We start from the raw sequence: 14,214 nt of genomic DNA, 5'->3' as shown, positions 1-14,214 counted from the left end.
AGGTCCGAGGAAGAAGATCAATTAGAGGAGGGCTGGCACTCCGGTTCAGTGGGTAAAGAGGCTTGCATACAGGCCCCGCCACATGAGGTCCATCCCTGGAAACCGCAAACACGGAAAGACTTGATTACACGAAGTTGTTTTCTTACCACCACATCACACACAATAAAATTCTCACGGCCTGAAAAACGCTGCTGGGATTGGCCCTCTGAAGCCACCGTTGGAAAAGCAGCTTCAGGTTTCTTAGCAACGGGTTTTGACAACACCTGAACGGAGATGAGAGCGGGGAGGGTATAGCCTGGAGATTTCCTAAGGATTTGGGGACCCTGCCTTGCAGTCACGTCTAAGCCTGTGCAAAGCAGTTCCTGAGGGGTGGGGACCCCTCGCTAGGGCAGCGGGCTAGAACCTTCCCCACCCACTGATGGCGCCATCCAGCCTCATTGAAGCGGCCAGGGTTCCACTTGGGCTTTGTACAAGTCATATTCTTCGGGACTGCTTGTAGGAAGACACGCAGTTTCCATTTTCAGAAATTAGTCAACCCTAACACCAAGTATTGCCTCGGGTCGAATTTGGGACGGGAGCGCGTGTCATTGCAGTGGATACCTGGTCAGAGATTAGTGACTTATACCGGGAAACGCCAGAATGGAGGTGTCAATGCCCCTGCCTCAGATATATGTAGAAAAAACCCTAGCTCTTATCAAGCCAGACATTGTTGACAAAGAAGAGGAGATACGCGACATTATTCTCAGATCTGGATTCACCATCATTCAGGTAACTTCCAGTGTCTCTTTATTAGTCTGCACTATACGTATATAAATGTACCCACCCATTTAGATCCGTGGTAACATTAAGCTTACACTTCTAAACATAAAGGTTATATGTAAGCTGGTCAGGTAGGCACATGCCTGTAATCTTGGTCTGGGGAGGTGGAGGCAGCAGGATCAGGGGTCCGGCTATGCAGTGACTTCAGAGTTAACAGATCTGCTTCGGCTCTGTGAGACCTGTCTCAAAAACAAGCAAGTTACTTGTAATAGATATGTTTTCTCCATTTCTGAAAGATACAGCATAAGACACAAAAGGAGCCGAATTGTTCTTTCCATCCCTTAACTTCTCTAGTCAGGTCTAGAGAGAGGAAATGGTTTACTGCATTGTCCTCTCCCAGGGGTTTCTCTGCGATTGAAACATTTCCCCCACAAGAGGAAGTGATCCTCTCTGACTTCCTCACAGGAGTCTCTTTGGTAAAGTTCTGGATCATTAAATTGTAGTCAATGTATCCCTTCTAAGGCATGTGCAGTACTCCTGTGCCTAGTCGGGTTCTCCAGTGGTGGGAGGGTTTTAGTTTGTGTGTTTGTTTTTAAAACAGGGTTTCTCTTAGTAGCTCTGGTTGTCCTGGAACTCACTCTGCAGATCAGGCTGGCCTCAAACTCAGAGATCCACTTGCTTCTGCCTCCTTAGTGTTGGGATTAAAGGTGTGTGCCACCACTGACCAGCAAATATTTGATGTTTTAAGACCAATATTTGTTCCACAGTTGGTAAACATTGTTAAGGAAGCCAGACTCTCCAGAGGACATTGAGAGGTCAGCTTGTATTATACAGGGAGTCCTAGGTCAGCCTGGGGTACAGGGACCTGAAGTACAGGGGACCCGGGCACCGGAAGTGGTGGTGTAAGCCTGTGATCCCAGCACTAGGTAGGATAAGACTGGAGGATCTTGAGGGCCCCACCATCTTGGCCTTCACAGAGTTCCTAACTGTCCTCTAGAATGGCAATGTCTCCAACTAAAGACAAAAATGTATGATTATACCAAATAGAATATAATATTTTGTTGAATTTTACTTGAGTTACTAGTTTTTTATCCTTTTAAACGTATATAGCTTAGTGCAGTGCTCTTATTCCAAGCACTGCAGAAGCAGGTGCACCTCTGTGAGTTTGAGGCCAGCCTGATCCCTACAGCAAGTTCCTGGCGAGCCCGGGCTGCACAGTGACCCTGTCTTAAATGTTCTTATACAGAACCAAGCATAATGGCACAGGCTTTTAATACCAGCCCTCGGGAGGCAGAGGCAGGCAGATCTCTGTGAGTTCGAGGCCAGCCTGGTCTACATAGTGAGTCCCAGGACAGCCCGAGCTACAGAGTGAGACCCTGTCTCATAAACAACAACAACAGAAATTATATAGTATTAGGTTGTCATCATATCACCTATTTTGTCAGTGTGTTAAAGAAAACTGAGCTGGGGAGAAGGGTTTTGGCACAGTGTTTGCTGAGCAAGAACAAGGACCTGAGTTTGAATCCCCAGCAACCATGTAAAAGCTAGGTGAGGTGGTAGACACCTGTAGGTAATCCCAGTGCCGGGTGGGGGGAGCAGGAGGACCCCTGGAGCTTTTGAACCCACCAGGCTTGACAAGTTGGTGAGCTTTGGGTTCAATGGGGGATCCAAGGTGGTGAGCAAGTGAGGCTAGCACCCAGTGTGGAGCTCTTGTCTACACATATGACACCAGCACCCCCACGTATGTGTATATACCCATGTACACAGGCATGCATATCACAGACACACATACACACACACAGGTGATGGGGGGGACTTTGTTTTTCCTTTTGCTTTGTTTTGGAAGAGATCCATTACATCAATTGTACCATACTATTTTTAGGGTCCAGCGCAGACAGTGGTATTCACCACCTTCGCGTGGTTTTGTGACCCTCACCATTATCATCTGTCGTTTTCAACATGAAGCTGTGAACTTATTGTTAAAAGGGGTGAAGTGTGTTTCCATCCCCCCAGCCCCTGGTAACCACTAGCCTACCTTCCGTCCCAAGGCTGGGACTCTCCCAACTGTCTCACAGTGACATTGCAGGGCATTTGTGCGGTTCCTTTGCGGAGCAGGCGCTGAGCTTTCCTCTTTCCAGCAGGTGGCAGGCTTTTCTTTGTCACAGGTTGAGTTCTGTGCCCCACCAGTAGAGTTTTCACCAAATCCCGCCGCAGTCCTGAAGCTCGCTCCGTCAGTCAGGCTTGAACTCACAGATTTCAGTTTTAAAGCAACCAATAAAATCATTAGTTTTGTGTCAACTTTAAAGATGGACTCAAAATTTTTTTTTAATATTTATTTATTTATTATGCATACAATATTCTGTCTGTGTGTCTGTCTGCAGGCCAGAAGAGGGCACCAGACCTTATTATAGATGGTTGTGAGCCACCATGTGGTTGCTGGGAATTGAACTCAGGACCTTTGGAAGAACAGGCAATGCTCTTAACCACTGAGCCATCTCTCCAGCCCCCTGGACTCAAAATTTTTAAAATTATGCTGCAGAAACCAACAAACCTGCAGAAGGGGCCCATGCGGGGCTTGCCTGTGTCTGGGGAGGAAGGCAGCAGAGTGCACTGGTACAGAAACGGGCCATACCGTGAGTGAGGCCTGCCTGAGGCACACAAGACCCATCTCAAAACAGACAAACAGCTTCACTGGGTGGTGGAGAGAAGAGAGTCGTGTGGGAGCTAGGCTTCTTGGGAGCTGGCCGAAGAGTTTATCAGAATATTCCTCTCCACACCCTATAATACCGTGCCTGGAGCTAAACTCATATCTCAGTTATTGTTATTATTATTATTTGTTGTTGTTGTTTTTAGAGACAGTGGCTTTCTCTGCAGCCCTAGACGACCTCACTATGCGGATCAAGCGTGCCTGATGGCTGGGTGGCCATGCACGCGTGCCTGCACAAGGGGGTGGTTGCCGGAAGAGGGAGTGTGGTGGGTACCCTGCTGGTAGTGTAGGTGCTCGGATCCAAACTCTGCTCCTCATGATGCTCAGCAAACACTCTTTAACAACGTGTGTGTGTGTGTGTGTGTGTGTGTGTGTGTGCATGTACACACACAGTGTATGTGTTTCAGTCTGAAAACTTAGGGAACCGGCTCTCTCTTCCCAGCATGTAGTTCTGGGGTTGAACTAAGAGCTTCAGCGTTGGCAGCAAGCGTGTCTCCCCACGGAGCCATCTCATCAGCCTAGGGATCTTATTTATTTTAAGTTGGATAAATATAAATACTTCCTCTGAGCATATTTAATTTAATTATCATTTCTGTATAATAATACAAAGATAATTACAGGCATGAGCTGCCATGTCTGGGAAGTTATTAATGACTTAATGAGTTCTTTTGAGCTGTTACTTTAATTGCTTTTGTTGACTTTGTTTACAGAGACGAAAACTACATCTGAGCCCTGAGCACTGTAGTAACTTTTATGTGGAACAGTATGGGAAACTGTTTTTCCCAAACTTAACAGCTTATATGAGCTCTGGACCTCTTGTTGCTATGGTACTAGCCAGACATAACGCCATCTCTTACTGGAAAGATCTTCTGGGGCCACCTAATAGTTTAGTAGCCAAGGAGACACACCCAGACAGGTAACTTCCCCAGAGTGCCTTGAGGGATTGAAGCCCCCTTAAAGTATGAAAGCAAAAGAAACAAGCAAAAAACCAAACCCAGTATCTTTGTAATTCTGGATTACAGATGTGAGCCACAACACGTGCCTATGAAGGAGGATTTTTGAAATTGCCTTTTATTTATTTATTGTGTGGGCACTTTGGCCTGGCCCAGGGGGAGGCCAGAATGCAGCTGGTGGGAGTTAACCCTCTCCTGTCCACAATGTGAGTCCCAGATCAACTGGGTCACCAGGCTTTAGAGAACCCACGCACTGATCCAGAAGTAAGATTTTTAATGGGAAAATTTGAAATTTTTAGATTTATTTTCTGGACATGGTGGTTCATACCTTTAATCTCAGTACCTGAGACTGTCTCAGAAGGCAGACAAACTTCTGAGAGTTTAAGGCTAACTTGGTCTACCTAGAAAGTTCCAGGCCAGCCACGGATACATAATAAGAAGATGCCCCCCCCCCCAAATCAAAATTTTTAGCACAATCACTGGTTTCTAGAAATGAAACAGTTGTCGCACTTTTGAATTTATATATCCTTTTCACTTCTCCCAAAAACACCCTTCTTCACCTAGAGAATGGCTGTTCTCAGTGCATTCCACCAGCACACACAAATGTTTGACTGTCATCTAGTGATGTCCTGTCTAAAAACAAGCAGACAAAAATAGAAACCGCTGGCGAGATGGCTTAGCCGGTAAAGCGCTTGTTGCCTAGTGGGATGACCTGGATTCGAACTCAGGACCCACAAGCTGGCAGGAGAAAACCACCCCTGAAGTAGTTTTCTGACCTCCACGTGTGACGCCCCCCGTCCTCCCAATAATGTAGAGGAAATGCCAGAATGGAAGGACAGCATCCTTCCCTGGCTGTCAGAACGGAAGGACAGCATCCTTCCCTAACTTGCTTTAGTCTAAGGGCGATTTACGGTACGGATGAGCTACGGAACGCCCTTCATGGGAGCAACGACTTTGCTGCCTCGGAAAGAGAAATTCGGTTCATGTTCCCAGAAGGTGAGTTTCTCACGCGGGCTTTCTTGACTACACCTCCAAATCGGTCACTTCTTAAAGTTTGTTTTTGTTTTGAAGATATGACTAGGAAGCAAGATAGAATTTTCCTCCAAATATGCTTTATTATATTTTCAAGTTGTAAGTCATCCAAACTTGAAGCTGGAGGGGCCTGGGATGTAGCTCAGATTGTGGGGTGCTTGCTGAGCTCCTGGGAAGTCCTGGGTTTGAATCCCAGCACCGAATTTAAAAGCAGGCACAGGTCAGTAGCCTGTAATCCTAATTTTAGCTCCGGAGGACCAGAAATTCAAAGTCTTAGCTCTGTTGAAGCCAGTCTATGCTACCCCAGCCCTTATCTCAAAACAAACAAAGCACAAACTCAAAACAAAAACCAAACTCTCAGCACTTGGGAGGCAAAGGCAGGTGGATCTCTGTGAGTTCCAGGACAGCCTGATCTGCAGAGCTCCCAGGCAGCGTAGGCTACACAGAGAGAGAGACCTGTCTCAAGAATGCAGAAGCTGAGACACGGCTCAGAGAGCTGATTCAGCTGCTCTTGCAAAGGACCAGGGTTCAGTTCCCAACACCCACAGCGGTTGGTAACTCCAGCTCCAGGGGATCCAACACCCTCTTCTGACCTTTTTGGGCAAGCCGGCATGCACCAGTATGCACAAACATACATGTAAACAAACACACATAAACACAAACACCGACAAAGCAGAGCTGAAAAGTGCACACCTATGGATTGTGCTGTGCCCTGGGCGCTCTGGAATTCCTTCTTTCTCTGGGAGTGTTTAGGACTGCTCTTCCTTGTGCGGTCATTCTTCCTAATTATCCATGATCCTTCATGAGTGTTTCAGACACAGAGGAATAGTAAAGTTAAGTTCTAGTGCAGTCAGGCAGGGCCCCGTTGCTGGCTCTGCTCCTTTGTTTAGACTTGGTAAACGTGTCTTTTTACAAAAAAAGCAATTTTTTTCCTAAAAGTTGTAAGTCATTGTGAAATTGGTCATTGGAGATTCTTTTTGATTTCCATCCAATTTGAACTCATGAATCTGGTAATCCTTTAAGAAATGGACATACTAGCCAGGTGGTGGTGGTACACATCTTTAATCCCAACACTCAGAAGGTAGAGGCAGATGAATCTCTGTGAGTTCAAGCCCAGCCTGGTCTACATAGAGCAAGTTCCAGGGACAGTCAGGGCTACACAGAGAAACCCTGTCTAAAAAAAAAAAAGCCAGAAGAAAGAAAGAAGGAAAGAGAGAAAGAGAGAGAGAGAGAAAGGAAGGAAGGAAGGAAAGAAGGAAGGAAGGAAGAAAGAAGTGTGGAAGAATCAGGATGCTGTCTCTAAGCACTGGGGTGAACCTAGGACTTTATAACAGGCAGATCTTGGCCAGTGAGCTGCTGAGTGTGCAGCCCTTTTATTTTTAAGATTTATTTCATTTTTGTTTATGTCTGTGAGTATATGCCACATGTGTGCAGATACCCTTAGAGGCCAGAAGAAGACATTGGATCCCCTGGAATTAGAGTTACACTCAGCTGTGAACCCCCTTATGTGGGCTCTGAGATAGGAACTTGGGAGACTCTGGAAGAAAACTTGGCCTTAACCATTGAGCCATTCCTCCAGTCCTCTGTTTATTTTGAGACGGGCCTCTGTGTCTCAGGTTGGCCTTGAACTCCTGATCTTCCTGCTTCCACTTAGTGAGTTCTGGGATTCCAGGCATCTACTGCAACCTGCAACCAGTCCTTTGTGTTTTAAGACAGATCTCACTAAAGTGTCCACAGGTAAGCCTTGCTTTGGTCCATCTGTGCAGCCTCCTGGGCAGCCACGGTGTGTGTGTGTGGGGGGGGGGTGTTGATTTGGTTTTGCTTTAGTTCTTTTGTGTTTGGTAGTTTTTGTTATTTTGTTGTTTTTATTTAAATTATATTTATTTCTCTGTGTGATCACAAGCTCAGCAAGCACCGTGTGTAAATAACACCTCAGTAAAGAGTCAGAGTGTGGTGCCTTGCACCTGTTATTCTCGGAGCCAGGAGCCTGAGCAGGAAGATCACCGTAGGTTTGATGCCAGCCGAGGCTGCCCAGTGAGTCCCAGGCCAGCCTGGGCTCTGGTGAGACTCTGTCAGAAAGTCCGTACTGATAACAATTACAACACTTCAATAAATATGAAGAAACAAAAATCAAATTTAAAACTCACAGTGGGGCTAGAGAGATGGCTCAGAGGTTAACAGCACTAATTGACCTGAGTTCAATTCTCAGCAACCATATGGTGGCTCACAACCATCTGTAATGAGATCTGGTGCCCTCTTCTGGATGCAAGTATACACACAGTCCGAACACTATATACATAATAAATAAATCTTTAAAAAAAACTCACAGTGATACGAATGTCTCGCGACTCTTGAAGACATCCTTTTTAATAGTTATATAGTGTGTACTCATTTACATTTGCTTTTTAGTGAGAATTTATTTGTATTTGCAGTGATTATTGAACCCATTCCAATTGGACAAGCTGCTAAGGACTATTTAAATTTGTACGTGACGCCAACCCTGCTTCAAGGCCTCACGGAACTCTGTAAGCAGAAGCCAGAAGACCCTTATGTAAGATCCCTTTTTATTCACACTAGAGAATAGTGTGTATCGTTTTCATATTTAAAACTGTATTTGTTTGCTTTTGAGCCAGAGTCTCACTGTGTAGTCCTGGCTATCCTAACCCAGGCTGGCCTCAAATTCACAAAGATCTACTTGCGTCTACCTCCTGAATGCTGGGATTAAAGATGCCACCACCATATCCAGCTAATACTTATTCTTTTTGTTTGTTTGTTTTGTTTTGTTGTTTTTTGTTTTTTGTTTTGTTTTTTTTGAGACAGAGTTTCTCTGTAGCTTTGGTGTCTGTCCTGGAACACCCTCTGCAGACAAGGCTGGCCTAGAACTCACAGAGATCCTCCTGTCTCTGCCTCCCAAGTGCTGGGATTAAAGGTGTGCACCACCACCACCTGGCTAATATTTATTCTTTTAGTCTAAAGATTCACAAGTTCTGAGTCTTTCTTGGTCTATGTATTGATTCTGTGGCCACCAAGCAGGACAGTTTAGTGAGACCCTAAAGTGTCTTGTCTTCAAGGCTGGTCTGGTCCACACAGTGGACTCCAGGCCAGCCAAGGCTGTGCAGTGAGATTCTGCCTCCAAAACAAAACAACAAAGGGGTGTGTGTGGGGGAAGGGGTGTGTGTGTTGGGGGGGAAGGGGTGTGTGTGTTGGGGGGGAAGGGGTGTGTGTGTTGGGGGGGAAAGGGGTGTGTGTGTTGGGGGGAAGGGGTGTGTGTGTTGGGGGGAAGGGGTGTGTGTGTTGGGGGAAGGGGTGTGTGTGTTGGGGGAAGGGGTGTGTGTGTTGAGGGGGGAAGGGGTGTGTGTGTTGGGGGAAGGGGTGTGTGTGTTGAGGGGGGAAGGGGTGTGTGTGTTGGGGGGAAGGGGTGTGTGTGTTGGGGGGAAGGGGTGTGTGTGTTGGGGGGGAAGGGGTGTGTGTGTTGGGGGGGAAAGGGGTGTGTGTGTTGTGGGGAAGGGGTGTGTGTGTTGGGGGGGAAGGGGTGTGTGTGTGTTGGGGGGAAGGGGTGTGTGTGTTGGGGGAAGGGGTGTGTGTGTTGGGGGGAAGGGGTGTGTGTGTTGGAGGGAAAGGGGTGTGTGTGTTGGGGGAGAAGGGGTGTGTGTGTTGGGAGGGAAGGGGTGTGTGTGTTGGGGGGGAAGGGGTGTGTGTGTTGGGGGGGTCTGGGTAAGTTGGTGGAGCTCATGAACTGAGCTCCATTTTCTTATTCTTTTTACTGTTTTTATTAGCATATAGTAATTATACTTGCTAAGTTTCATTATGACATTTTAATAGATGCACATAACACTGGGTGATTTTTTTTTTTTTTTTGCTTATTGTTTTGTTGAAGGGTTTTGTTTAATTGTTTGGGGGAAGTCTCCTATGAAGCCCAGGCTGCCCTAAAACTTTCTCTGTAGACCAGACTGGCCTTGAATGTTGTTGTAGATCTTTATTTATTTATTTATTTATTTTTTTGATTTTTCGAGACAGGGTTTCTCTGTGGCTTTGGAGCCTGTCCTGGAACCAGCTCTGTAGACCAGGCTGGTCTCGAACTCACAGTGATCCGCCTGCCTCTGCCTCCCGAGTGCTGGGATTAAAGGCGTGCGCCACCATCGCCCGGCGTGTTGTAGATCTTTAGACAAGGTCTCTCTGTCTAGCCCTCGCTGGCCTATAACTTACTAGGAGATCATGTATTTGGTTGTGCATGTGTGCAACCCCTTACCTACCATTGTCCCTGTCCCGCTCCCCCCCTTCCTCCTCCCATTTAGCCCCTCTCCTGCTTCCATGTCTTCTGTTCCTTTGGACTGAGTTTCTTTAGGGTCATTTACAGGAACACTCATGAGGGTATGAGCAAGGTAACAGGCCTTGCTAGGGAGGGCTCAGCGCGTGAACTTTTCCTCCTCCATTAAAATGTTGCAACAATTGAATTTATTTATGTATTTATTATGTTCTTATTGTGAGTACTACAATACATGTGTGGAGGTCAGAGAGGGCCTTCTCCTTCCACCGTGGGAGTCCTCAGGACCTTACTAAGGTCTTCAGGCTTGAAGGCAAGTACCTCTACCTGCCAAGCCATTTCTATGGCCCTCCATTTGTCATTATTTTATTTTATTTTATTTTGGTTTTTCGAGAGAGGGTTTCTCTGTGGCTTTGGAGCCTGTCCTGGAACTATCTCTTGTAGACCAGGCTGGCCTCGAACTCACAGAGATCCACCTGCCTCTGCCTCCCGAGTGCTGGGATTAAAGGCGTGCGCCACCATCGCCCGGCTTCCATTTGTCATTATTATAATCATCATTATTTTATTTTGTATTATGAGAGAGGATTCCCTGCATCCTGAGCTGGTGCCAGACTAGCCATGTAGACAAGGATAACTTTAGACCTTGCTTTTACCTCCCAAGTGCTGGGATTACAGATGTGTGTCCCTTCTCCCAGTTTACCAGGTGCTGGGGATCAAACTTAAGGCTTTGTATTTAGTAGGCAAACGTTCTACCAGATGAACCTATCCCCAGATCTTAAACTGTTTTTGCTTTTCCAAGACAGGGTTTCTCTGTGTAAATCTTGTTGTCCTGGAACTAGCTCTGTAGACCAGGCTGACCTCAAAGTCATAAAGATCCGTCTGCCTCTGCTGGGATTGAAGGCATGCACCACCACCTCCTGGTTCTTAAAAAAAAAATGCTTAATTACATTCATTAGTTGTGTGTATGAGCTTTTTTCCTTTTCATCCTTCCTTCCTTTCTTTCTTTTTTTGTTTTTTTGTTTTTTTGTTTTTCGAGACAGGGTTTCTCTGTGGTTTTGGAGCCTGTCCTGGAACTAGCTCTTGTAGACCAGGCTGGTCTCGAACTCACAGAGATCCGCCTGCCTCTGCCTCCCGAGTGCTGGGATTAAAGGCGTGTGCCACCACCTCCCGGCTGTTTTTGTTTTTTTTTTTTTTGAAACAGGATTTCTCTGTATAGTCCTGACTATCCTGGAACTCACCCTGTAAACCAGGCTGGCCTCAAACTCACATCGCTCTCAGCCTTTATTTTTATTCTTAAAGTGGTTATAAAAGTTATTTAGCAGTCAGACAGTGTAGACCAGTAAACCAGACTAGCCTCAAACTCACAAAGATTCACCTTTTCTGCCTCTGAGTGCTGGAATTAAGGCTGTGGCCCAGCCCAGCCCACACTCATACTCTTAATCATTTTCCAATGAAGAGCTAACAGTATAGAATGATTTCACTATGTTGCAAAAAATTCCACTTCATGTTGCTTATTAACATTGTCCAGGCTGGCCCCAAAGTGTAAAAGCTTGAGTTTCATTGTTATGATTGCTACAGTCTGTCTAGGTTCTAATGAGTTAGCACTCCTCCCTAATCACTTCGCTTTGCTATCTCCTCCTGCTTTAGTTCAACATCTACCCTGGGCTCACAGTCTTTAACCCCCCCTTAAGGTAGACCAGTAGTCTGAACTGAACCTCAGCCTCCACTAAGCCCTAATGACACAATGCCACTGGAGGGTATCTTCTCTCTACACGTGGTCCCTTGTCAACTTCCAGGATTATAACGATCCCTCTAAATTTGGGCAGGTTGGTGGTGGTACCCGCCTTTAATCCCAGCACTCTGGAGGCAGAGGTAAGCAGATCTCTGAGTTCTAGGCCAGACTGGTCTACAGTGTAAGTTCCAAGACAGTCAGGGCTACACAGAAAAATCCTGTCAAAACAAAAACAAAACAAAAAAAGTTGTTTAGCTAGATGTGGTGGGTGGCACATGCCTTTAATCTCAGAGTTCAGGAAGCAGAGGCAGCTGGATCTCCAGGAGCTCAAAGTCAGCCTGGCCCACAGAGTAAATTCCAAACAAGCTAGGCTGTGAGATTCTGTCTTAAAAGTCTTTTTTAAAAAGATACTTAATTTTCTAGTTTATATGTTTATTATACATAGAAAGGAAATAGCTAGATGTTTATTAACTTTAGTTTTTCTTTCTTCCATAGGGTTGGCTAGCTGATTGGCTGCTGAAAAATAATCCCAACAAACCTAAACTGTGTCATTTTCCAATACCAGAGGAGCCTTAGTGTGCTGGTGGGACAGGCGGAGAGTTATCTCCCTGTGAAAAGCTGCGCATCTACTTTTAAAAAGACACCTCCTTCCTAGTGGTTCAAGTAATTACATGTGTAATAAACTAGCTTTTCTTTACATTAAAAAAAAACCATGTATGTGTCTTTGTGTGGGTATGTGTCTGCATGTGAGCACAGGAACAAACCTGAGGAGGCCCAAGGCATTGGATCCTGTGGAGCTGGGGTTACAGGTAAATCACCTGCACGAGGGTTGGGAACTAGGGTCTTCTGCAAGAGCATGTACACTCTCCAACACTAAGCCGGCTATCTCTCCAGCCCGAAAATACTTTAAAAATACTTTCCTCTTTATTTGTTGTTGGCATGAATATTTGTCTGCATGCATAGTTGTATACCATGTTAGTGCAGTACCCGTGAAGGCCAGAAGAGGCAGCAGATCCCCTAAAACTGGAGCTACATTTGTGAACCACCGAGCGGATGCGAGGAGTGGAACCTGGGTCCTCTGCAAGGACCCCAAGTGCCCTTTAACTGCTGCGCCATTTCTCCAGTCCATGTGTGTGTATCTGTAGGAGAAAATGGCAACAGCACAGATGCAGGAGCCGGCCATAGGGTCGCACACCTAGGAAAACACAATCTGTAGGCCTATCTGGGCTACACAGTGAGACTCTGTCTTAGAACCAAAGCAGGCAGCAGACATGGCCCGGTGGCTGAAGGTCCTGCTGTGTGAGCCGGCAGCCTGAATTCTAGCCCCTGAACTCACGTAAAGTTAGAAGAGTCCACAAAATTGTCCTCTGACCCTCACACATGTGCCATGGCACCCATGGGCCCCTCTGCAAGCTGCTTGTGGTAGAGCAGGCTTGGAAGGCTGAGGCAGAACTATTAGAAGGTCAAGGTCAGGGCTGGAGATGCTGTTGAGTTGCTAGAGTTGCCTAGCATGCATGAAGAACTGGGTTCCGTTCCCAGCACCATATAATACAGGGCATGGTGGTAGATGGCTATAATCCCAGGATCCGGGAGACAAATATGAGGGGATTGGAGATTAAAGGTCATTCTCAGATATATAGCAAGTTCAAGGCCACTCTGGGCCAATTGAGAACCTGTCTCAAAAAATAAAACAGGGACTGGAGCAGTGGCTCAGTGCTTAAGAGCACTTGTTGCTCTTGCAGAGGACCCAGGTTCTATAGCTAGCACACACGTGGTAGGTTCCAGACTCTAGACCTAGCACCCACATGGTAGGTTCCAGATTTTAGACCTAGCACCCATGTGTAGGCTCCAGATTCTATACCTAGCACTCACATGTAGGTTCCAGGTTCTATGCCTAGCACCCACGTGGTAGGTTCCAGATTCTATACCTGGCACACACGTAGTAGGTACAACCATCTGTAACTCCAGTTCCAGGGAATCTGATGCCCTATTCTGATTACCACGGGCACCAGGCACACACATGGTACACATACATACATGCAGGCAAAACACACATAAAATAAGATAAATAATTAAAAATTTAAACAATAAAAAAGAATTTTAAGTAAGTTAAGCCTGGGCAATTTATTGAAATTCTGTCTCAGGGGCTGGAGAGATGGCTCAGTGGTTAAGGCACTGACTGCTCTTCCAGAGGTCCTGAGTTCAATTCCCCACATGATGGCTCACAACCACCTATAATGAGATCTGGTGCCCTCTTCTGGCCTATAGGCAGGCTACTGTATAAATAAATAAATAAATAAATAATTTCTCAAAATTTTTATTTATTTATTTTTAAATCTTTTTTTTTGATTGATTGATTTATTATGTGTACAGTATTCTGTCTGCATGTCTCCCTGAAGGCCAGAAGAGGGCACCAGATCTCATTACAGATGGTTGTAAGTCACCATATGGTTTCTGGAATTGAACTCAGGACCTCTGGAAGAGTAGGCAGTGAGTGCTCTTAACCTCTGAGCCATTTCTCCAGCCCATAATTTTTTTTTTAAAAAAGAAATTCTGTCCCAAAAATAAATAAAGGATGACTTAGCTGTACTGGCTCTGTAGTCCAGGCTGACCTCGAACTCACAGAGATCCGCCTGCCTCTACCTCCCAAGTGCTGGAACTAAAGGTGTGTGCCACAGCTGCGGGGTAACAGAGATATTTTAAAAATTCCATTACATTTCATGTATTGTGTGTGTGTGTGTGTGTGTGTATCTGCGGATGTTATGTG

The 14,214-nt window shown here is 45.9% G+C and overlaps 1 protein-coding gene across 2 annotated transcripts; it reads left to right on the top strand.

Annotated features, from left to right (window-relative positions):
• The first annotated feature begins 274 nt into the window (after positions 1 to 274).
• On the top strand, positions 275 to 12,042 carry LOC121443041 (nucleoside diphosphate kinase homolog 5). Of its 2 annotated transcripts, none has more exons than XM_041644729.1 (5): positions 275 to 768; positions 4,177 to 4,382; positions 5,315 to 5,415; positions 7,884 to 8,002; positions 11,943 to 12,042. In XM_041644729.1, exons 1-5 carry the CDS (start codon positions 640 to 642, stop codon positions 12,021 to 12,023), a joined length of 636 nt encoding a protein of 211 aa, XP_041500663.1. In that variant the 5' UTR covers positions 275 to 639; the 3' UTR covers positions 12,024 to 12,042. The 2 variants fall into 2 exon arrangements, with proteins under 2 accessions (XP_041500663.1, XP_041500664.1); XM_041644730.1 differs by lacking the exon at positions 11,943 to 12,042 and adding an exon at positions 7,106 to 7,188 and having other exon boundaries at positions 7,884 to 8,003.
• Positions 12,043 to 14,214: the final 2,172 nt, after the last annotated feature.

This window comes from Microtus oregoni, unplaced genomic scaffold (assembly GCF_018167655.1).
Source record: "Microtus oregoni isolate MIOR12 unplaced genomic scaffold, Mior012 000098F_ref0000018, whole genome shotgun sequence".
In the NCBI taxonomy this organism is placed as follows: Eukaryota; Metazoa; Chordata; class Mammalia; order Rodentia; family Cricetidae; genus Microtus; species Microtus oregoni.
This window is presented reverse-complemented; position numbering and strand designations above follow the sequence as displayed.

Excerpts from the sequence above, each read along its gene's own strand:
- LOC121443041 (XM_041644729.1), top strand. The coding sequence starts at position 640 with ATGGAGGTGTCAATGCCCCTGCCTCAGATATATGTAGAAAAAACCCTA. Across the intron at positions 769-4,176 it reads CTGGATTCACCATCATTCAG|AGACGAAAACTACATCTGAG; the intron begins GTAACTTCCAGT and ends CTTTGTTTACAG. Across the intron at positions 8,003-11,942 it reads AGAAGCCAGAAGACCCTTAT|GGTTGGCTAGCTGATTGGCT; the intron begins GTAAGATCCCTT and ends TTTCTTCCATAG.